Source organism: Nomascus leucogenys, chromosome 23 (genome assembly GCF_006542625.1).
Source record: "Nomascus leucogenys isolate Asia chromosome 23, Asia_NLE_v1, whole genome shotgun sequence".
Classification (NCBI taxonomy): Eukaryota; Metazoa; Chordata; class Mammalia; order Primates; family Hylobatidae; genus Nomascus; species Nomascus leucogenys.
In genome coordinates, this window is record NC_044403.1 from 30,914,684 (window position 1) to 30,939,589 (window position 24,906).

General features: G+C 46.1%; 2 protein-coding genes across 4 annotated transcripts in view; one reads left to right on the top strand and one right to left on the bottom strand.

Annotated features, from left to right (window-relative positions):
* CACNA2D4 (calcium voltage-gated channel auxiliary subunit alpha2delta 4) overlaps positions 1-7,134 on the top strand; it is a 131,325-nt gene extending 124,191 nt beyond the window's left edge. The window contains exons 35-38 of the mRNA XM_030804400.1: positions 1,544-1,661; positions 3,301-3,413; positions 3,702-3,784; positions 5,324-7,134. Coding sequence (XP_030660260.1) covers positions 1,544-1,661; positions 3,301-3,413; positions 3,702-3,784; positions 5,324-5,428 — 419 coding nt within the window. The 3' untranslated portion in view covers positions 5,429-7,134. The remainder of the gene's footprint in view (positions 1-1,543; positions 1,662-3,300; positions 3,414-3,701; positions 3,785-5,323) is intronic.
* A 3,049-nt stretch (positions 7,135-10,183) lies between these two features.
* Positions 10,184-24,906, bottom strand: part of ADIPOR2 (adiponectin receptor 2) — a 96,946-nt gene continuing 82,223 nt past the window's right edge. The window contains exons 4-8 of one of the 3 annotated variants that reach the window (XM_030804404.1): positions 20,820-20,991; positions 18,210-18,396; positions 17,767-17,954; positions 14,772-14,965; positions 10,184-12,923 (exon numbers count right to left, since the gene is read on the bottom strand). In XM_030804404.1, the coding sequence (XP_030660264.1) occupies positions 12,795-12,923; positions 14,772-14,965; positions 17,767-17,954; positions 18,210-18,396; positions 20,820-20,991 (870 nt within the window). In that variant the 3' untranslated portion in view covers positions 10,184-12,794. The remainder of the gene's footprint in view (positions 12,924-14,771; positions 14,966-17,766; positions 17,955-18,209; positions 18,397-20,819; positions 20,992-24,906) is intronic. The other 2 variants (XM_030804405.1, XM_030804406.1) reach the window with 2 other exon arrangements.

Consider the following 24,906-nt stretch of genomic DNA (forward strand, 5'->3'; position numbering starts at 1 on the left):
GCCATCTTGCGTCTCGGGCTCTGCTCAGCTCCTCCGTGTTCATAGAATCTTTGCCATGGGGTTCCAGAACTTCCCACCACCTGGGCTGTCCCCAGCTTATCCCATCTCTTCATCTCCGCTGTGGTCCCCTCTCTGGCTTGCTCTTCGTTCTCTTCTGCTGGCCTTGGCTTGGGGCTTCCTCTGCCCCTGGGCTCAGGGCAGTTCGGGCTGTGTCTCCAGACTCCTTCTGGACTCACATCCACGATCGGGTGGGGCTGCTCTGGGGCATTCACAGTCACTAGGTGTCAGTGACAGGACACTGTCCCCTCTGTCTCTGTCAGCAGCTGCATCTTGCAAAAGTTGAAGATGATCCCCCTCAACCTGCCTGCTCAGAATTTCTCTTCTCAGGGGTACCTATCCCCTGGAGCTCCTCCCCCTGGCCTGGCCTGCACAGGTGTCAGTGTCCTCAGTGAAGGAGCACTGGACTTGGAGTCCCAGGCCGGGGTGTAGGTGCTGCAGCCCCTTCCACTGCGTGACCCTGGGGACGCCACTCAACCCTGCCGTTGTCAGGCAGGCGTCTGTGCCCAGCCCTGGGGACAAAACTCACAGCCCTGGCCTCTGTGGGCTTGCTCCTCTCAGTGAGGGTTTTCTGCATGCCAGCTAGTGTCCCCTCTGGGTTTCGAGCTCTGGGTGGAAGTTTCTGGGTTTGGAAGTTGAGGAGACCCATGCTCTCCTGTAGGACTCTGCATGAGCCTGGGAAGGCAGCTCACACCCGTGCCCCCTACCTCTAGGTCTATCCCTGGGGGCTACAGCCAGGCCCTGAGAACAGAAGGGCCATGCAGACAGCCTGTGCGGCAAGGCCCTGCCCTGCCATGTGCCCACCTCAGGCGGCTCCGGGAGGGAGCGGACTTGGGTCCTGCAGAGCGGGGCTGAGGCACTCGCCTCCACCTTTGGTTGAGTCCACTGTCCTTGTCCCAGGGAGCTAGGGCAAATCGCACAGCCCCCAAGGAGTCCTGCACCCGGCGGCTGTGCCTTCTGGGCTTCTGCAGCCCCAGGCCTGGAGCCCACCTGCCCGGCTGCCCCCACCCCAGGTGCTCAGGCTCAGTGGGTGGAGCGTGGGCCTGGCTATGCGGGAGACGAGGGCAGGATTGCCCAGGAAATGCATTGGGTCTGTCCACAGTGAAGGGACGGGTGGTGGGCCTAAGTACCCCAAGCCACCGCTTGCTGCCCCTCCTGCCTCTGCTCCCCGCTCAGACCCTCCCCCGGGATCTGAGTGCCGGAAGGAGCCCTGGAGATGGTGCACTGCCCCCAGCTCACAGAGAGGGCCAGGCTACCAGAGAGGAAGCGCTTTCCCTCCACCGAGACACAGGGCCCCTCCGTGTGTCTTCCCTCCCTTCACCCCCACTGGCTCCTCCCACACGTGTCCTGAGAACTGCCTAAGGAGGGACCATCTGCAAATGGACTGGGGTGAACTCTGGCCCTGGGAGTGCTGAGGCGAGGTCACCCCAGGCCATGCCCCGAGGCCCCTTCAGTGGCGTGATGTCCTTTCTCTGTCTGCCCGCAGCCCACAAACACAAGAAGCAGGACCAGCTGCAGCCCTGCGACACGGAGTACCCGGTGTTCGTCTACCAGCCGGCCATCAAGGAGGCCAACGGGATCATGGAGTGCGGGCCCTGCCGGAAGTAAGACCCCAGGGCGGCGCCGACCGTCCCGCCACACTCAAAGTCTAGGCAGGGCCGCGGAACCCCCAGGGAGCCGGCTGCACAGCCGGGAGGAGGGAGACGCTTCTAAGTGCAAGCCCGCGCTCCCAGGGTCTTCCCCCACCGTCCTCAGCGGAGGAGACAGGCAGGGGGCGGAAGGTCTGAGGCGGGCAGGACGGCTGGGGACCGGGACAGCTGCCTTAGGGGAGTGGGGAGAGGCCGTCCCCAGGCCAGACCCTGTGTCGCGAGCCCTCCCCACCAAGGCCGCAGCCGTGACCCCACGGCGTCTCTGGGCGAGTGGGCCCTTCAGCGGGCCTCCCCCACCCTGTTCAGGCGGTGCCCAGGGCGGTGCCAGTGCCCGCGGCTGAGCTGCGTGGGGAGAACCTGGAAGGCAGAGGGAGGTGCGAGAAGAGAAGCCCGAAAGTGTGCGATGTCCTCGGGTCGCTGGGAACCCCGCGGGCAGCAGCCCTGTCAGGCTTCCTGCTGTGTGGAAGCCGCTAGTTACAACCCGCCCTGGCCCCGGGGAGGCAGCGAGGCCGGACGGAAGGGTCGCTCCTGCTGACCCCCGCACCCGAGCCCGGGAGGACCCCCACGCTGGGAATGCAGCGGCCTCCTCGAGCGTCGCCTCAGCCAGACGTGCCTCTCGCCAGGAGGTCCCTAGACCCCCAGGCCCGTGGCACACCATTAACAGTGCGGCACCTGCGGCGCTGGCATCGGGGGCTCCCTTCTCCCCCTCCCTGCGCGTCGTGCTGCGCGGGTTTCACCCCGGGTTATGTGCAGGGTTGAGGGTTGAGACGTGCAGGGTTGAGGGTTGAGATTAGCGTTCCGTGTGCACTTGTCTCAAAGGCTCGGTGCGAGGATAGAGCCAGCGGTCTCCGGAGTGAAGCGAGCGCTTCAGAGTAGACAGACCTGAGTTTAAAACTGGCCCTGCTCTTGCCGGCTCATGACCGTGGGCGAGTGACTTCGCCTCCTCTAGTCTCCGTTTTCTCATCTACAAAATGGGCACACCACCAGCCTCATACAGAGCTGTGAAGGCTGAGAGTCTACATGGCTGTGGTGTGCACATGCGGGTGTGTGAGGCCACCCGTCCCAGGGGAGGCGCTCGGTAGGCGGCGCTGTGACTGCTGGGAAGGCCGTGGGCCTGGTGGGCGGGCTCCGCCCCACTCCGCGCCACTCCTCGCAGGACGGCCTCGCCGAGCGCGGGACCACTGCGCCACCTGGTGGCCAAGCTCCAGCGCTGCCGCTTCGCCCAGGCCTGCCCCCACCACCCTCACCCAAAGCAGGTGTTGCCTCGCCCGCCCATTTGCTCGGGACGGTCTTGATTTACGCCTGTCGTCCCTGCATATATTAATAACAACTCTGCACTCTCCAAAGCAGTCCAGTTTGGACTTCCTCCAGTCTGCTAGGAAAGGAAATGCAGCAGCAAAGGCTTGTGAGGAAAGCCAGTAGGACTAAGCCATCTGCCAGGCCCGTTCCCTTAGCTGCCCCGACCCGCCCTGCCTCATGGTTCCGGGCTTCCCTGCCACCCTAACTCCACACTAAAGTCTCCAGAAGTTCCTTCCCTAGAAGCCCTTCTCGTGGTCGCCACGGAGCCATCCTCGACTCCCTTTCTTTGCTGCAGGGTATTTGTGGTGCAACAGATTCCCAACAGTAACCTCCTCCTCCTGGTGACAGACCCCACCTGTGACTGCAGCATCTTCCCACCAGTGCTGCAGGAGGCGACAGAAGTCAAATATATCCTGCAATCCTCGGGGATGTGTGCGGTGGGGGCGGGGGCTGTAGGAGGTGTCTGTAGGGCTCAGATTTTGAGCAGCGGGGCCAGCCTCCTTCACCACCCGTCTGTCCTCCACAGGGCTCCGTTATTTGTTCTCTAACCCTTCCCTGGGCCCCGGTGCTGCCTCCTGACCCTAAAGCTGCTTGCAGGGCAACTGGTGGCACCAGAGCAGGTTCTTCCAGACTTTGTTCCAGTCTGCAGAATGGGCTCCGGTCCTGAGATATTGACCTTAACAGTGGCTTCTGCACATAATGCCTCTGTCAAATGTGACCGGATGCGCTCCCAGAAGCTCCGCCGGCGACCAGACTCCTGCCACGCCTTCCATCCAGAGGTGAGGGTTGAGGCGGATCGAGGGTGGGCTGGATCTTCTGTGCCTGGGTCTGTGCCCCTGCAGACAGGAGCATATATGGATGCCAGTGAACACACCTGTGCCTGTGCTTCTCGGGGGAAACATTCGCGTTTATGCCCTGTGACACTGTGATATCATCAAGAAACAGATCTTTAGTCTTTGTCCTGATTCCTGGCAAGCTCCTAAAACCCCTGTTATCTCCTGAATGATTAGGGTAACAGGTGCATCTTTTGTTATAGTGTTTGGTCTTAGTTCCTGGTTCCTTCACAGGTGCCTCTAAGACCCTTGGAATGATAGAGGTATCTTTGTATGCTAATTAGATGACTTGTGGCTGGGGGCTCTAGACAGGATGAGGGCTGGTCACAGGAAACGCCAAGGCAGGATTAGAGGGTTGGGACTTTTGGCTCCAAGACCCTGGCTTCTGGGAAAGGAAGGGGGCTGGAGATTGAGTTAATCACCAATGGCCAAAGATTTAATCAATGATCGTAATGAAGCCTCCATAAAATCCCTGAACCATTGTGTTTGGAGAGTGTCCGAGTTGGTGAAAGGGTGTGGGAGCTCTGCGCACCCCGTGCCTTGGCCTATGTGTCTCTTCCACTCGGCTGCCTGAGCTGCGTCCTTTATAATAAACTGGTAATGGTGAGGGAAGCACCTTCCTGAGTTTAGTGAGCCACGCTAACAACTCACGGAGCCTGAGACAGGGTCATGGGAACCCTAGATTTACAGCCAGTCTGTCAGAAGGACAGGAGACCCTGGGGCTTGCGATTGGCATCTGAAGTGACGGCCACCTCGTGGGACCAAGCCCTGTAACTTATGGGATCTAATGCTAACTCTCCATAGTGTCAGACTTGAATTGAGTTTCAGGACAGACACCCAGTTGGTGTCCAGAGAGTGGGGTGGGGAAAACCCTTCACATTTGTTGAAGCGGTGGTGTGAAAACACAGCAGAGCCCCTATGTCATTAAAATACGAAGTCAACCAGGATCCCAAAATGCTTTAACAAAGAGCCACGCTTCCTAGGGCTTGGGCCCTAGGTGAGTTAGAATGCATTTTCCCATCTTATCCTCATTCCCGCTACACTTAGTTCCGAATGATCTGAGCAATGTGAGGAGGCCGTCATGGGGATAATAGTCATAGTAGCTGTACGGATCCAGAACCGAGACCCAGTTGTCAGGCCCTGAGCCGGGTGCTTCATACACAGTCCGGTCTGCTGGGACCAATAATCCCCATCAGAGATGCTCCCAGAGTTGAGGACTTTCGTGAAGCCATTCTGAGAGGATGACCCCACAGCCACTCCAAGCCTGGGGGCAAGCAGAGAAGGCTGGTGCCCCCCTCCCAGGCTGAGGGGCTAGCCTTTGCTTTCCCCCAAAAGGCAGGGGCCTAAGAAAGGTAGCAGTGCTTCCCCTGCTTTCCAAAACTCCCCTTTCCCCAGGATTTTGGCCCCCATTAGTGGTGGAAGCCCCTCCCTTTTCGAGGGTCCTCCTCTGAGTGCTGCCTTCTCACCTCTGCTCTGCATTCGCAGGAGAATGCCCAGGACTGCGGCGGCGCCTCGGACACCTCAGCCTCGCTGCCCCTACTCCTGCTGCCTGTGTGTGCCTGGGGGCTACTGCCCCAACTCCTGCGGTGACACCACCCAGCCTGACCTGTGTTTTAGCAAGGTGATCCTTCCAGAGCCATCCCAAAAAGTCAGCACTGACATGGGATGCAGCCAACTGCAGTTGGGTCGCCCCAGGCCAATGCTCCTCTCAGTCCTGGGCTGGTGGCCCCTGCCTCCGGAGAATGCTGGATGGAACAAGAAACCAATCAATCAGTCAGCTGGCGCCACTTTCAAGACGCTTCATGGTGCCCAGTACCATCCGCCCCAGGTCTCAACATGAGCATACTTCTAACCTAACCTTCCTGTCTCCTCTTCGGGAAGCCAGCATGAGCTCAGCTGGGACCAAGACAAAATAATTTAGTTCTTCCTGTACTCCAGAGTCCAGACCCAGCCAAGAAAGGGTCAGTTGTTCTGACCCTTTCTGTCCCTTTCTGTCGGAGTGGTCTCTGGTAGAACCCAAGGACTTCTGGGTACTGAGAAAAAGCAGCAGAATGAGGCCAAATGCAGAGATGAGGCCAAGGCAAGAACATGCCCCAACTAAAGCGTAGATTCCCCAAAGTGAGGCTCGTGGTGGAAGGCAGCTCACTTTCCCAGCTGCTGCTCAAAAAGGTTTTGACTGTGTTGGGATGGAGGTTGGGTAAGGGAATGGTCAAGACTGAGAAAGGAATGAAACCCATTCAGGAAATATCGACAGGGCTACATGTGATGTCCCCAAACTGCTGCTACTGAAGAACTTCTCAAAACTTCTTTACAAAGCCCTAAAGGAAAGTTTGCATCTATGAAAAGCCAGTAGGCTGAGACATCCAATTGCTGCATGGAAATTGATGTACATTCAGGGGACGGCAAAAACAGCTGTAAAATAGTGAAAAAGAGCAGTTGTTGTGCTCTTTTCTGGCCACTGATTGATTTACAGAAGAATCTACTTGATGCGTCCCCGGAGTGAAATCCTTAGGGTTGGAACTTGTGGGAACATTCCAACTTGCTAAGCAGGGTCCACTGGGAGGGAAGCTCTATCTGGGAACTCACCCCCAGTGCACACACATCTGCCCCAGGGTCCCAAGGCCCTGCAGCTTCCTCCCCCCACCAAACCCCAAGACCTGGATCCCAGGCGACAACCGTCTCCACAGTGAGAGCAACATTAAGGGCAAAACCATGGAGAAATTTGGGAGAGGCCGGCCTCAAATCTTTCCGTTTAACAAATCCCAGTGATGATGGGCATGGATAGTATGCAGGGCTTTGGGGGCCCTTCCCCCTGCTCCTCCATCACCCTCAGCCTCCATACTTCAAAGTACAAGCTGTTCAAGTTTCCCACCAGCAAATAGCCCTAACTTGCCTCTAGAGTAGGCCAAATGCCAACTCCGTAAAACACACTTACATTATAGGCTACAGAATGTCACTCTTACCATCATGTCTTGCAACAACCCTGTGAGGGCAGTATTAATGCCCCCTTACAGCAGAAGACACTGCAGCTCGGAGAAGCCAGCTTAAGTGGCAGAATAATGCTAGAACAGCTAAGGTTTACACGTACCAAATAAATGTTTCAGCTCATTCCATCCTCACAACAGCCCCCTGAAAGTGGGTACTATCATTAGTCCCATGTTATAGAAACTGCAGCAGAGTTGAAAATTGCCTCCAAATTATTGGAAGAGTATGTGAAGACCGAATGTGATATATTCACATAACATGCTTGAAACTGCCTGGGATATAGTAAATGCTAAATAAATACATGCTAACTGTGATCATTACATTACCTTGTTTCATGGAGGTGGGGACAAAGAAATTACAATTATTTAGATGCCAGGAACAATAAGGTGTTCAACAGGCCCAGCAGGGTTAAGAAAGCAGCAAGGAGCCCTTTCCAGCCCCTGGGCTGCCATCACTGAGTGTCCCAACCATGTGTCACGAGGCCCCACCTGTGCTGCGCACAGCAGGGTGAGCACTAACTCTCGCCCTGCCACTTCCTGCCAAGGCCGTGGCCGCCCACCTGCCATTCATTCTTTGGCATTAAGGCACATTCTGACCTCCAACTGCATTTGACCCCAACTACCAACTCACAGACACCAAACAGCAGTCTCTCTAGGACAATAACCCAGTGTTTTCTTTTGGAAGGGTTATCTTCCCCACCCAAACAGGAAGAGCACTTTCAGGCAAATTTATCAACTCTTAAAAAGCCAAGCTTAGGAAGCTGCAGCAGCTTCTGGCCTTGTTTTGTCTGCTTCCTCTGGGCCCCGTATCTCTGCATGGCCAAGGGGAATCCCTTTCAAGACCATTGGAAGGAAAAACCATTTCTGATAAACTAACCTTCTCTACCTTGGAGAACAGAAGAATATTCTCGTAAGCTTTGCTTGCCTTTGAAGGTCAGAACGATTCCTCTTCTTCTTTTAGCAGAACCACTAAAGGACGGCAGGTGGCAGCCTGACTCACTCTAAAGCCCATCACCCGCTCTCAGAAGCATGAACATGGAACCTAATAAATAAGAATGCAGAATTTTGAAATCTTATGTTGTACACCTTTGGAGGACCAGGAACTTAAGGATGATGTCAGATCTTCCTTCCTCAGTACCAAGGATATGTTAACTACTAAATCCACCTAATAATGTTGTGTATTTTAATAGAAGAGCTTTCAGGGAAAATGCTTCAACCACTTCATTAAGCTCAGTGAAGTTTTGGTTCAGGGGGTGGCAGGGAGGCAAGAAAGTGGGCGTATCATAAGGCCAGAAAAGTAAATGAAGTCCACAAAGGGATGGAATTGGAGCGAGGGTTTGGCAGAAAACCCAGCCAATCACTATGGGAAGTTTGAGGAAATTATCTATAGAAGCCACAGCATCTCAGGGTGGGCTCTAGAGGATGTATCGTTGGCCTCATTTTAACAGAACACCTAGGCTAGACAAGCAAACGGCCACTTGCCCATGCTACATGGCAAATGGCACAACCGAGATCTGAAGCTACACTTTTCATTTCCAGGTAGCATAGCACGGTAGGGACGGTGGGACACTAGGATGGCGGTCACAAGAGGCCACTGCACGTGACGCTTCCTTCCTGCCCCATGCCATCATAAGCAGCCTCTACATGAGTGAGACAGGCTGCCCTTGTTTCGCCAAGTCAAACAGCTGAAGGCAGAAAAGACTTGTACATTAGATAGGGTGTTGGTGGGGGGTAGGGGGTGGTGCTGGCTAGCAAATGGTTCATGCCCTCTGAGGGGAGGACAAAATGAAACACTACAATTGAAGCCGAATATTCAAGAAGAGGATGTTGTTTCTGGGATGATTTTAAAGTAACATTGCCCAGAGGGTTCTCTAGGCACCCAGAGCCTAGCACTCTGTAAGGTCAGAATCCAAACTTGTCCTTATCTACTTCCTCTACAACCACCATATGACATCACCTGAGTATCAGGAACCATACAGACACCTTTTTTTTGGGAGATGGAGTCTCGCTCTGTCACCCAGGCTGGAGTGCAGTGGCATCGTCTCAGCTCACTGCAACCTCCACCTCCCAGGTTCAAGCGATTCTCCTGCCTCAGCCTCCCGAGTAGCTGGGATTACAGGTGCCTGCCACCACGCCCAGCTAATTTTTTGTATTTTTAGTAGAGATGGGGTTTCACCATTTTGGCCAAGCTGGTCTCAAACTCCTTACCTTGTGATCCGCCCACCTCAGCCTTCCAAAGTGCTGGCATTACAGGCGTCAGCCACCACGCCCGGCTCAGATGCCTTTTAGTAAGAGACTAGGAAAAGACAAGTGGGTTATTAGTAGGCTTCAGCTAATATTGTTTGTCAAAAGCAGGGAATGATCCAGTGTCTATGCCCAGTTAAGGTATGGGACACTCTAAAGTTAAATCTATACTTAAAAAGGAGAATTCAGAATGAACATATTATCCCAATACTGGAAATGCCCTTCCAAAAACTAAATTTACCTAAGCCAAAAGGGTTGGAATTCCTTTTTTTTATTTCAAACACCAACTCGAACCAGATCCTCTTCTTATATAGAAGGGACTAGGTTAATGAACCCCAAAACCTTTAAGTCAATGTATATGAGACTGTTTAATCAGAATAATAAATACAGAAAGGTTTTCTTAAATTTTCTCTTCATTCTTTTCTCCAATACAGTGCTGGCACTAGAGTCATTCTTAAAACTTCCTAAGCTTCAGTCTCCCCATCTATAAAATGAGAGTGAAAATACTCCTGACTAGCTCAAAGCGTTGTGATTATGATCATATGACATCGACAGTTCTCTAACACATCGCTTGGCATCAAGTGTTACATTAGAGACTATTTTTATAAACTTCAATAATAAATAAGAACTGCCCCTTAGAGCCGCTCTCCCCTCCGTTCTAAACCTGGTCCAAGTTACGACGAAAGCTTGAGTTAGGAAACAGGAGTTGGGCATAAGCACTTTGATTTCTGCATCCCAAATGGGAAGTTTCCAAAAATTTCTTAAATCACAGTGTCTAAATTAGAGCTTCAGAAAAGTGCCAAAAGCTAAGGGGAGGTAAGCCACCACGCCCAGCTAATTTTTTGTATTTTTAGTAGAGATGGAGTTTCACCATTTTGGCCAAGCTGGTCTCAAGACTCCTTACCTTGTGATCCGCCCACCTCAGCCTTCCAAAGTGCTGGCATTACAGACGTCAGCCACCACGCCCGGCTCAGATGCCTTTTAGTAAGAGACTAGGAAAAGACAAGTGGGTTATTAGTAGGCTTCAGCTAATATTGTTTGTCAGAAGCAGGGAATGATCCAGTGTCTATGCCCAGTTAAGGTACGGGACGGCAATAAGAAAACACACAACAGAAGGTCATACTTCATTTGGTTCTTTTTATTAGAAACTGAGAATACAGCAAGTAGGGAAATCCCACATCAATGGAACCATCACACAGATGCCTTTCTGGAACCCCAACCTTCTATGATCCCCAAAAATGTGCTTTGTGGCTTTAGCATAATTTATAAAGGGGAAGAGGGAAAATACTGAAAAAGGCCACTATTTAATGGTGAAAGAATGAAGCTGTAGAGGTCCCAACCAGCCTAGGGCCAAAAAAGAAAATTAAAAATCTGCACAGAGCAAGCAAGCCTCTGACTGCTGAGAGTAAGGCATTCAGGCGCCAACCTGGTGAGAGTTCTCAGCGAGCACTGTCAGGTCAAGTGCACATGAGGCTGTTGGTAGTGAGTTGCACGTAGACACACACATAGAAATGGGCACACACATGCCCACATACACACCCGAAAGAGGGAGATTTTACTGGATTACACATCAGTGATGTTAATTTCATTTTTCCTAAGGGTTTGTGCTATGTTGAACCAGATCCTTCCAGCTTTGGGGTGTGGGTGACTGCACCCAGAGGCTGCTACTTCTGTTGGTGTTGTGACAGGGCTGCACCTATACACTGTATCCCAAAGTGCATGACCGAAGAGCAAGTCTGGCTTCTGATATGTGCTGTTGCTCCCAAGAAACTAAGTGGGCTTCTGTCCAAATGGCCACTGTCCTGCTGGACTATGCTTTCTCAAAGGGATTAATACTGTTCTTTATTCTGTCAAGCACTGCGCCAGTTCATCCACTGAGTCTTTTGCTCGGTCCACCTAGCACCTAGGACAGTGACCTTATCCAGAACCAAAACGCTCAAGTTCTTCTCAACTTCTACACTGGATTCTTTCTTCCTGGATCCCACCTTTTGCTGGAGATTGGAAGGGCAAGGGAGGAAAATAACTGAGAAAACTCTATTGAATAAATAGGAGACCCTTCCCATATTCCCAAACACCTACTAAGGATGCCAGTCCCCATGCTCAGGACCTCCATGTTTAGTTCTAATATCCACAATCCCAGGATATAATGGAGTCATCCCAAGTCTTTGATGACAGTAACCTAAGACTCAAGCGCTATTTTGGTGGCTCACCTATGGGCCAAGATCAGAATTCCATGAACCAGATCCTTTCCCCACCACTTTCTCTGACACCGTATCAGGTAGGCCTGGGACATGAGCCATCGTCTTGTACCTCACTCCCTGGCAATAACATACCATTGCCTTTAAAATGCCACACCACTCTATCCCTGTAAAGTGGGGTTCAGTGAGTGCTGACAACTCCGTACTACAACTGGCTTTAAGAGTTCTGCTGGCTTTCTTATTCAAGGAGAGCCGAGGTGTCTGTCACATCCAGGCTTACCAAGACAGTGTACCAGAGGTAAAGGTCATCTTTCCTAATCCAAAGGAAGGGTCTACCAATCTATGTAGACGAGCTCAGGAGAAACCTGGACACGTCAGAATCTCATTTGTGGCTAGCTCCATGCCAAGAACTATGTCAGAGAAAGGTCCATTTCTATTCCCTCAAGGAGGAAGGGTAGTTAGGGCAGTGATTTTTAATAGAGGGAAATTTAGAGAGTGTTCCAGAGCTCCACAGCAAGGATATGGAAAACTGTCACATCCCTCTAATAAGATTTACCATAAAAGTGAGCGGGATGCCAGGAAGTAATTGGATCAGCCCATGCTAATGTTTCTAGAGCTCCTCCATGGTCTCCAGCACCCCTTTACCAGCTACTAGGAGTGCACCAGTCTCTCAAATGACAATGACACCCTAACTAGAGCCTTTATCTAATGTCCTGTCAGCCATTCATGTGCTGCTTCCACTGAGAAAACACACACCACTCCCCTCTACCTCAGGCCTCCCAAAGGGAGTGGTCATGTGACCACCGGGCTAGGGCTATACTCTCTGCCCCATTAGGGTCCAAGGTATGTCAGCCTTTAGAAGGCACCTTGGTGCACCAAGACACTATACATTCTGGGGCTATCACCTGATCCTCCTACAGTCAATTTTGTGCAAAATTCAAACAGTGTGTGGTACTTGCATGTTTCATTCTATACAAAAATTCTCCCTCCCTCCCTTAGCCCTATGTTTTAAACATTTATATAAAGTCTTATTTAAACAGTTAGAAATCTTATTTACATTAATTTCTTTGTTCTCCCAAAAGAGCATTTAAAATCACACTCCCACCCCTTATCGGATATAAATGTTCACCTAAATTGGTTTGTATTATTGTCATAGAGAGAGAGAAAGGGAGAAGAAAGAACCACCAGCTAAACTGTTTCGCCATCTTCTACAAATAAATATGATATGGATCAGAAGCCAGTTTGCCAAGGGTCTTGCAGAGCCCGCAATCAGTAGATCCCAAGAATAAGCCAGGGTTTGGGCTATGTCTCCTTTTCTCCCAATTGATGCACTCCATCCTTTGAGGTATGATTTATTTTTGTTTTTCTTTTCTCAGTCATGTACCACGCAGAGCCCCTGGGCCGTCACAAAGCCCACGAGGCTGTCCAAGTTTTGGGGCTCCTCTGGTACTGGCATCAGTAGCCGGCAGGGAGGCCAGCAAGTGCTGCAGGCCCTGGTTTAGGGTCACAGTCCCTGGCTACTGGTAGGTATCACAGTGCATCCTCTTCACTGCAGCCCCCGCCGATCATGAAACGAAACTCCTGGAGATTTGAGACACCATGGAAGTGAACAAAAGCTCCAGCAACCACAAAGATATGAAACAGCTGATGAGAGTGAAACTGGAGGGGAAAAAAGAAGAGAAGCGGGGTAGAGAAACCCATACATTATTAAGACTGCTAAAGACTCTTAGGATCATTTAATCCTGGTTTATGCTGAGCAGAAGGTAGGGAATGGATGTGACAGAGCTCAAATTCAAGGTGTCCACAGATCCTGGAACATCCATTAGGTGTATCACATTCTGCTGAGCTGAAAGCCAGCTGTTCCCAAAGAAACCAAGGTGCTGCCACTAAACTCTACACATAAAAATCTACACACTTAACACTGAAACCAGTGGCAAATGACATACCGACTCTCTTGCTAACGGGCCACAAAGGTCCCAAGGATCCCTTGACACCTAGCCATGGGCTATGATTACACATACAGTCCTTTTCCTACTCACTGCTGATGGACATTTTGTCATGGACAAGAGGACTAGAGCTATGGTCATTTAAATGTTGCTCTCTGTTAGAAAAACTAAAGAGGTTTCCAGGATCGTGTGTGGAATGTCACAACATATGGTCCCCAGAGTTTCCTTCAGTGCCACAATTCTGAAATTTCATGAACTACATAATGTGTCAAAAACTAAGCAAACAGGCCCTTTTACTTCTCAAGTCAGAAGCTGGTCTACAAGCAAGTGACATTATTTCTGATTTTACCTGTTCTGCTGAATGCTATTCCACACCTCAAGAAGGGTAATCAATTGCTCGCTGCACTTCAAAAATTACACTATTCTGTCGTTATAATCTCAAAATGAAAAAGTACAGTGGCAAAGCAGTATTTATCAAGAGAAAAACACTGATTTTAGAAGCAAAAACTAGAAGAAATCAAGTCACATCCCAAGAGATGTTTCCTAGGAAACCAAAGGGGATTAATTTCCCCAAAGAAAGGGGATAAAGGGCAAAAACCCCTCCATACCAATGTTAAAATTATGATGACGCAATCAGAAAGATAAATTAGCTAATTTGAAGCTAAAAAGATTGCTGAAGTTCAAGATCATCTTCATTTTACAGATAGCCAAACTAAACTTTAAAGAGATGAGATGATCAGCTTAGTCTGTAATAATCAGCAATAGGCTGAGGAACAGAATTACAAAGGTCAGATTTCACATGAAGCATATTTCCAATTTTGTCTTGTTGAAAATATTTCAGGCCCTCTTTGGTTATAAGTTTTTCTATCTATATCAGTCCTTATATTTTCTTTTCCCTCTTCTCTTTCCTCCTCTCTTACCAATGACCACAATCCAGTTCAATCCAGTTCCCTCTTCTTCACAATCCCTCTTCTTCCACCAGACATACATACACTCAGTCTCTCATTACAAATCACTAAATTTCAATATAAAAAAAGACTCTGGTAGAAATCTGGTCCTAAAAGGGCGCTGGTAAAAATCTGGTCTATCATCCTCATTTCATAAATAAGGAAACTGAGACAAAGAATGGCAAAATGACTTTCCATTGTCAAAAGGAGCACAGATTCTGATATTAAAACTAGCCTAATTCAAATTCCTGTTCTACCACTTAATAGCCACATGGCTTGGACAAGTGGCCTCACTTCCCTAAGCCTTAGTCTCCTGATTTGTAAAATGAAGACATTAACAAGATTTATCATACCACATAGGGCTAATGTATTTAACAAGGTAATCCATGCAAAGCATGCACTCTGTACTATGCTGAGCACCAAGGAAGTGCTCACTAAATGTTAGTTATTATTGTACTTATTGTCCAGAGAAAGACAGCTAACTAGGGAGTTAGGACCAGAATACAACTCTCCTAACTTTGTGTCTAAAACTTTTTCTATTGCGTCACTCTGCAGTATGCCAATAACCCATGAGCAGATACCTACACACACTCAGTCACCCCTGACATACTTACCCAGATGTCACATTTGCCAGGAAAAAAGCGTTCGGGGATCCGGGCAGCATACAGGGCAGCTCCTGTGATGTAGAGGCTGGCCATCAGCATCAACCAGCCTATCTGCCCTATGGTGGCAGCCTTGAGGAACCCCTCCGAGATGACATAGTGCAAGGTAGGAATGATTCCACTCAGGCCTAGGCCCAAAAACACTCCTAGGAGTCACAAGAAGAGAGTAAAGTAATGCAGAAAAGAAACAAAGAGCCAGAAGTCAATATTACAGCACAGCACCATTAACTCTGTAAACTGAATATTTCAAAGTAGCATACAAAATTAGCCTCTAGTTTTAAAGGAAAAAGAAGGTTCTTCAAACTCTGGGACACTGTCACACAAGACAACACAGCTATATTCTAAAGATTTACAAATGCAAGGAGCCAGCCGGGTGCAGTGGCTCACACCTATAATCCCAGCACTTTGGGACCAGCCTGGCTAACAGGGTGAAACCCCATTTCTACTAAACATCCAAAAAGTAGCCAGGCGTGGTAGCGCACTCCTGTAATCCCAGCTACTCCGGAGGCTGAGGCAGGAGAATGGCCTGAAGCCGGGGGCAGAGACTGCAGTGAGCCGAGATCACGCCATTGCACTCCAGCTTGGGCAACAGGAGTGAAACGCCATCTCGAAAAAAAAAAAAAAGCAATGAGCCTCACTAAGAGAGGCTTAGCTTAGTAAGTCAGCAGTCTTCAAGGATTTTGAATTAATGTTGCTAAATATTTTTGGAAAGGACAGCTCCAGGAGTTTATTTAAACTGTCCTAGCCTGTCCTTTTACAGACACAGGTTACAATACAAGCAATTTTACGTATCTCATCTTCTCTTTGAAGCAACAGACGTTCCTGGGGTGGAGAGGCAATGAATGATCGTATCACCTGGCATCACCTACTTTTAATAGGAATCTAAGGCTGGGTGCAGTGGCTCACACCTGTAATCCCAGCACTTTGGGAGGCCGAGGCAGGCAGATCACTTGAGGTCAGGAGCCAAGATGGCACCACTGCACTCCAGCCTGGGCTACAAAGCAAGACTCCATCTCAAAAAAAAAAAGAAAGAAAGAAAGAGAAAAGAAAAAAGAAGAAAAAATTTAATCTAAATCTATGACCTATAACTGGGCACTTAAAACTTGTTAAATGCCTTTAACAAATGACCTAATGGGGGTGGGGGATGGGAGAGAATACTATACTGAGTAAGATGAGAGAGAGAGAGAGATTTCTGAAAGGTCCCAGGCCCCTAAATAGCAATCAAGTACAAAGGTCTAGCAAATCACTCAGCCACAGCCCTACTGCCTTACTGCCTCCAGAAGCATCTAAAGTAATGTTTTTTTAAACTTCTGGATATGACCTAAGTTCTAAGATCAACTAAATGAGTCTCAACCAGCATTTTTTTAAATGAACTAGAATAAAATTTAAAATATCAGACTGTAACATAAGTGGAGGATTAAATATTATGTTGTTAAAATTTTGTAATTTATATATACATGAACTTATGTATAGATACACGTGTTCAGGACTGTAATAGAAAATGTCCTGACGAAAAAAAAAATTTGAAGTCCACTGATCTAAATCCACTTTGAAACCTGTGTATCAGCCAAAGCAACACAGGAACTCCCTGCCTCAGCCAGTAACTGCTCCTACATTTTGACACAGAGTTAACAATGACCCTTGCAAAACAAGCTGTCATTTGGTAAGCTTTCTCAACAGATAAAGAACCTATTACTTGCTTTGGACATTACCAAGTAAACTGCTGGTATACAGCAATATATGTAAGCACAGATATGGGATGCATACTCACAAATAAAATGGGCATCTAGAAGAGAAGAGGAAAATGGCAATGCTGCTCTCACAAAAGAACCAAGCAGACCTAAAGAAAAACTATTTCCTACCTCTGCTCCTCTAAGGAAAGACTGGCTAGACTTTTGTACAATTCACTTGTTCTTTTCCTCTACATGCTAAGCAAAGGCTGCTAATGGTTTCTGCCTGTCATCCTCTAAGTCAAAGGCTCAGGAACTTGGTTCTTCTGATGTATGTAAATAGCGGAATGCTCAGCTCTACTCAGCAAAGACATTCTTATCTCATGTGCTCAAGCAGGCTTAACACCACTGTACTACTCAAGTACTGTTGAAAGCTGACCCTGACCAATGCTCATTTGCTCATATGAACACAAAAAGGAAGAGGGCAGAGTGTTGTAACAGTGGTCACTGACATGAAGTTACTTCTGTGTCTAACCTTCCAGGTACCTGCAGATGATCCAGGACTTAGATTTTAATACTAAATGGTTTTGGGGGTTTAAGGATGAAAGGAAAAACTGTTCATTCTCAGTGGGCACTGAGTTTGACACTGAGTAGGAGACAAGAACATCTCTGCTAACTCCATGCCCTACAAGAAGACTCAGCCAAGGCACTGATGGGCTTGTGGCTTTCTCTATGATCTCCAGCTAAACAGGCATTACCCTAAATATAAAAAGCCCCTTTATCCCTACATCAGAAAGGAGATATGGTGCCCACTTTAACAAAACATAATCAGCATGGGGGTGAAGCCTTAAGCAGATTATCCATTATAAAATAAAAATATAAAACAAAACAGAAAATGACAACAAAAAAAGAATCACTACAAAAAGTACACTCCACACTGAGTAAGAGAAATCATTGTTTACAAAAGTTACAGACTACCGCTTCCTGGATGGTGTTTAGCCATAAACTCAAGTAAGTAACAGTCCCAAATTACATCACCTTATACTCACCATGACCCCTCAACCCTAATGCTTTAAGACAATTAATAAACACTACTAACAACAACAACTACTACGACTACTACATAAAAAAAACCCCAACAATAGGAACGATGATTTCTTCATCTTGGCATCACAAATACACAGCATAATGTTTGGCAAATGGTAGAACTTTAATAAATAGTGAATTTAACTAGTGAATAAATGAATGTCGAATGTAGAACCTCCACATGCTCTTACCTGCTCTTACTCCCCGATACTGAGGTGTGGCAAACATGTCCCACTGGGAGACTATAATGGCTGCAATGCCCAGCACACAGATGACAATCAAGTAGATGAAGCAAGGTTGTGGATTACAGTAGAAAGAGTAATAAAGCCAAGGAACAAAACTTCCCATAATCAGAAGAGCAATACCAGAGTAATCCAGTCTATGACAGGAAAAAAAAAAATCCATTTAATACAGTAATTTAAAAACTACTGGCCACTACAGGTTCCAATTAATCCCTTATGACATAAGCCATCAACAACAGCTAAGAGCCAAACTAGGTTGCTCTTTAATTTAAAAAAAAAAAAAAAAAGTTTCCATGAGATGATATTAAGAATTCTGCCAACTCTGCTGAATGTTTTTCCCTAATGCACTTCCTCTAATCATTGGCCAAAACATGGACTTTACAGATACTTACTTAGAGAAGAGCCGGGAGACCCCCTCTGAGTGGCAGTAGACTGTGTGGAAGAGCCATGAGAAAGAAAGGCAGAGAATGGCTCCTAAGAAAAATAATCCAAAGACCACCTTCTCTTGCAGAGGGGCCACAAAGGAGATATTTGGGCGAAACATATAAAAGATCCCCAGGCACAGGAAGAATACACAACCTAGGAAAAAGAGCACAGAAAATAGATAAAATATCACCCTTTAGAAGAGACAGTATTATAACTGATTCTGTTTTCAATCCAGTGTTACAACAATATCTGAATCAAAAGTTCAATGAGAAAAATCTTCCAAATAACTGAAGCCTATCCAAAATTGTGGTTTACTTCCAACATTGTTGATATCAGAAATACTTCAGCTTCATAAACTGAATATACAGAATATAAAAACTTATCTAAGGGCATAATCTAAAAAGAAATCAGACAGTGCTGCTACTTCTTAGAAGACATAATGAAGCCACTTCTACCTCTAGATGTAGAATAGTTTCATTTATACAGTTTTTGGCACATACCTCATAGTCCAGCTTTCAAAGGTCCATTGTGCTTTTGCTTTTGTTTTTACAATGAATTCCAACACCCCTAAACCCTGCCAAGAAATACAGCTTTCCTCTACCAATAGCTGTCAGGGAGCATCATGCTGCTTCTCTGGTCCTCATCAGCTGGTTCAGGAGATTCAAGAATTAAGGACAAAATGCCTCCTCAGGCCATCTCCTATCCAATTCTTAAACTGTTCTACACAGAAAGATGCCATGTTCCTATTGCTTAGGGAAGGGCCACCTAACACAAGGCAGGCACAGAAATTTCAAGTTCAACATTTGCTAAGTAATTCTGTTGTATCATTTTAATTAAAAATTACCCTTGAATTAGAAGTCAGCAACAAACTTGATTTGACTCTCTACTCTCCTCTCACTATACTAGCAGGCAGGAACTTAGAGGCACCATGGAAATCAAATGTGTGATAAGAAATGCAAATCAAACGGAGTAAGGCCAGAAACTAGTATATTCACAAGGTTGTACAACCATCACCACTAACTAATTCCAAAATATTTTCATCACCCCAAACCGAAGTACTATATCTGCTGTCATCCCCCATTCCCCACTCCTCACAGCCCTGAACAACCACTAATCTACTGTCTTTATGGCTTTTCCTGTTCTGGACATTTCATGCATGTAGAATCAAACAACATGTGACCTTCTGTGTCTGGCTTCTTTCACTTAGCAAATGTTTTCAAGGGTCACCCATGCTGTGGCATGTATCAGTGCTTCATCCCTTTTTGCAGCTAAATAATACTCCAGTGTATGAATATACCATATTTTGTTTATCCATTACCAGTCGATAGACATCTGGGTTGCTTCTACTTTTTAGCTATTATGAATAATGTTGCTGTAAACTTCTGTGTTCATGTTTTTATGTGAACATGTTTTCAGTCATCTTGGGTAATATATCAGGAGTGGATTTCTGGTAACTCTGTGTAACTTTTTGAGGAGCTGCCAGACTTTTCCATGGGGACTGCCCCATTTCACATTCCTACTGGCAACGTATGAAAGTTCCAATTTCCCCACATCCTTGCCAAGACTTGTTATTTTTCATTTTCTTGATTATAGCCATCCTAGTGGGTGTGAAGTGGTGAGATTTCTCACTGCATTTCTCAAAGCATTTGATTTGCATTTTCCTAAATGCCTAACGATGACAAACATCTCTTCATGTGCTTATTGGCCATTTTAGATCTTCCCTGGAAGAACATCTATTCAGATGTTTTACCCATTTTTAAAATCGGTTGTCTTTATTGTTGAGTTGTAGGAGTTATTTATTAGATCCTTACCAACTAGCTGATTTGTAAATATTCTCTTCTCTATGGGTTGTCTTTTCACTTTCTTGATAATGCACTTTGATATACCATTTTTAATTTTGATGAAGTCCAATTTATCTATTTTTTCTTTGGTGGCAATTCTAAGAAACAGTGACCTAATCCAAAGTCACAAGGATTTATTATCTGTTTTCTGCTAAGGATTTTCTAGTTTTTGCTCTTATGTTTGGGTCTTTGAACCATTTTGGGTTCACTTTTGTATATGTCAGTTCGGGATCATTCTTTTACATATGGCTCAAGCTATCCCAGCACCATTTGTTGAAAAGACTATTCTTTCCTCTACAGTATTCTTTCTTTAATATACAATCATTATGGAGAAAAAATTACAGTCCATATTCTACTTCAGGCCAAACTGAAAATCAGCAGTGCATATAAGTAATGAATTTTAAAAGATCAGATTACTTCTATTAAATAATACTTTCTTCTCAGCAGTCACTACAATATGAAACCACATTTTGTATAGCAACTTTTACTTGGCCTGGTTTGAGGACAATATCTGAAAATCTAGTGGAGAGAAATATGACTTAAGTTTTAACAAAATCATAGTGCAAACCAGGATACACTAAGAGTAAACCAGTGAGAAAATTCATCATTAGAAATTCAGAAAACAAAATGGCAAATCCAAATACATTTCTGAAGTTCTGTGCTTACCCTCAAATACATGAAAATAAAAAGGAAGAAAGTGAATCGTCAGCTCATTACATCACTGACATTACATACCTAAGAGATGTGTCCAAATGTTGCCTGTTTCTGTGTGTATTCTGAAAATGCTCTTAAAACAGGCCCGGAAAGAAGGCATAGGAGGCCGGTGTCCATGCAAGAGGAAGTCATTATCCTTGAGCCAGTCTGGTAGTACATCATGAGGGATCACTCGCCACCGACCTTCCCATACCTGGCAGAGGGGTATTATCAAACATCTTTGTGATTTTAGTTGTCAATTTAGCAACACTGACCCCTAACAACTATGTCTTATCACACTGTTTTATAATGGGAAAAATAATTCATTTTTAAAAAGGCAAACATCTCAAAATGTATAATGTCTTATATTCTGAGTTCTTTAAAGACTGATGAAAAAGATATTTTTGCCGGGCGTGGTGGCTCAAGCCTTTAAACCCAGCACTTTGGGAGGCCAAGGTGGGTGGATCACCTGAGGTCAGGAGTTCAAGACCAGCCTGACCAACATGGAGAAACCCCATCTCTACTAAAAAATACAAAAAATTAGCTGGACATGGTGGCACATGCCTGTAATCACACCTACTCGGGAGGCTGTGGCAGGAGAATTGCTTGAATCCGGCAGGCGGAGGTTGTAGTGAGCTAAGATGACGCCATTGCACTCCAGCCTGGGCAACAAGAGCAAAACTCTGCCTCAAAAAAAAAAAAAAAAAGAAAGAAAGAAAAAATATTTTTAAGTGGGGGCCTTAGGAAAAGGAAAGAGTAAACAAATTTATAGGAAATGCCCTAAAAGAGTGGTTTCAAACTTTGTTTCAACCTGGATAATGGTGGGATGAAGGTTCCAGAGTCTCATGCATACTGACCTCCTTCATCCTATATAACAGACTTTACCTCTGATAAATCCCTGTGGTATTAAATATGAACATTTTTATATTTAATATTCCTATTGGTAAAAACAGAATTACATAGAATCATACTTTTGTGCCTTTTGCTAAAATCTCTCCCTCCATCTTACTCTTTCTTCTCTTCCCACTACGCAAATATGATGAAGCAGAAAAGAAAGTGCACAGGAGTCAGAAAATTGTGGATCCCTGGCATTAACTAGCTATATGAGATTTAATTAATTATAAAACCTCCACCTGCAGTTCCTTCATTTGTAAAATAGCGCTTCAGTTACTTCATAGGGAAATCATGAAGATCAAACAAAATGACACAAAGTGTTTCATGAATTAGTTAGTAATCCCTGGCATCTACTCCAAAGACAGTACATGACTATCCCCAGGGGCTATCTCCTGTCGGACAGTTAGTGACTAATCCATCTTCCTTCTCATGCTGCAGAGAAAGAAGCTCAGCCCTAACCGCCCTTTCAGTCCCTCAGCGCCCTTTCCTCCCGTTTCCTCATGGTCCCTCCCGCATCAGATTCTAGAGGAAAAGGGATCAGGAATCCGATATCCCCTCTGTAGGAAGTCTGCCAACCTCTGCACTCTGCTTCTTTTAATGTCTCATAGCCCCGAGAGCTCACACCACAAGGATCACTTAATCTTGACTAACTTGCTTCTGCTAGACAGAAAGATGTAAGGAAAAATGGCAGGCACTTGGTTTATCTTCCAGCTAATGTGGGCTCAGCAGTTCTTCCAGTCTATTACCCTATAAAGCAAGAATCAGGGCTGCCAATCAGCAAGATTCACCTTCAGACAATGACCTCCACCCTGCTCACTACAGGGGTCTTACCACAATATAGGTAAGCCATGGAAACCTGGCTCTCTCTCTACTCTATGGAAAGGCTGCCACTTACTCACCAGCTACTGTGCCCATTCCTTTAGCTCCACAACCTGTTTCTTGTTCTCTGCTCTCTTACTTCCTTACAGATATTTGTAAAAGAACTAATCCTCTGTGTAACATCTCCACATCCAAAGGAAGTGAGGAGTAACAATTTAAGAACAGATGTGTCCCTCTTAACACTCTATCCAAACTAGCCCCCTCCCGCCTCTTCCCTGCTCTTCCTGCCCCCAGCCATACATAACCTCTCCTCCCTCACCTTCCAACTCAAAACGTGGGGTCTGTGGTTACTGGTGCTAATCTGGCCATTCTATGCTTGGTCCTAACATACAATAAAATAAAATAATGCCAAAGACTGATCTATATTTTTAACATCTGCTGCTAATAGTACCACCACTTACAAAAGTAGCTGTATGAGATCTTCCACAGGACTTTACGGAGAGAAAGAGAGAAAGGGGATCAGGGATCCAGTATCCCTTCTGTTGGAACTGTTGGAAGTCTGTCAACCTCTGCAGTCTGCTTCTTTTAGTGTCAGAGAGAGACCAAGATACTGAATTTTGTGCATCAAATTTGAGTTTGGGAAAAGACCACTATTGTTGAGATTAACCTTACAGAATGTTGCTATTATCTTACTTTGGGGGAATTTTATTTTCTAAGAGAGAGAGGAAGACAGAAATCAATCCTTACATCTTCAAGGCAATTCACAATGTGCACACAGCTCTGCTGTATCCAAAGTGCTACTCTGCTACCCCACACAGACAAAAGAGTCATATGTTCCCTTTTTACATTCAAAAAGAATATGTGAGTTTCTTACTGGTTATATACGCATATAATTTCAGAGTGATTTTCCCTGTTATTTCTAAACAAATGTTCTAGTGGTCTAAATACTGAGACAAGGAGCTATATTTTCTTAATTACACTGCAATTAGTGACACATTCAACAGACACTGCACCCTCATTCTCAACCTGGAGTCATATACAGTCAGCCAAATTCCAACACAAATAGGTATCCTCTTTTACCCCCTAGAACAAAAAAATAAGATCACGGCTTAGCCAAAGACATATTTATTTATAAGCTTGACAAAGACACTGCCTACCTTCAAATATCTTAGTAATAATCCACTGGGTATGTGGGTATATTAGATCACAAAATGCACAAAAACATTTCTTAAAAAAACAGCTGGGCACAGTGGCTCACGCCTGTAATCTCAGCACTATGGGAGGCCAAGGCGGGCAGATCACGAGGTCAGGAGATCGAGACCATCCTGGCCAACATGGTGAAACCCCATCTCTACTAAAAATATAAAAATTAGCCAGGCATGGTGGCGCATGCCTGTAATCCCAGCTACTCGGGAGGCTGAGGCAGGAGAATCACTTGAACCCGGGAGTCGGAGGTTGCAGTGAGCCAAGATCGTGCCACTGCACTCCAGCCTAGCGACAGAGTGAGACTCAAAAATAAACAAATCTCAAAAACAAATAAACTGCCCATAGCATACATCCTATTCCCACATGGACCTGGTTATGCTGGTAAAATAGCAAAAACTGAAGCCTAGGGGAAAAAAGAGTGACCAAGATCAAACGTGAAAACTCTAAAGACTAAATTATCCACAGCACATTTCATATTAAACTGTCTCTGTTTACTTGCTTCCAGTCCAAGAAATAGAATCCCTGTGCCACTAGACATGGCTGGTTTTCAAGTGTGGTCAGTTGCACTGCCATGGCAGGGTTGAGCCACACCAGACAACACTGTGTAACAGGATGACGCTTCATTCTGCTGTCATCAACAAACTGCTAAGGGATATTTACAACACTCCTTTTTCTTCAGAAGATCATAGTTTGTAGCAAACAAATGTCCTGCCCTATTTATTCTCCGATTCACTGTTAAATTTAGAGTTTTATTTGCTTTATTCTTTGCTCTCTGTTCAGAAAGGGAGAGGACAAAAAGGCAGTTAAGTCAGCTACGGCACCCCGCTGATCTCTAAATATTAAAATTCCCTAATGGCCCAGATACTAAATTTGCCAACTTTGAGAGATTTCTTCACACCAAATTTGCATTTTAAAAACAAAATAATCTTTTGTATCCCTTTGTGCTAATTCTCCTGAGACAGTGATCACTAGAATGAATCTATTGTTCTGTTGTTTTTTCACTCATTTTCAAACTGGCTAAAATTTTCTATTACAGACCCATAAATGTTTAAACTCCCCTTGAAAACCCACTGGACCCTTAGTCTTCGAAAGGATGTCTATGTTCAGATCACAGTGTTCTCTTTTCATACCCTGGTCCAAAGTAATAGTATTCTAAGTCCACTGATCCCAATTATTTCCAGCATTATTGTGAACGTAAGAAAACCTATAT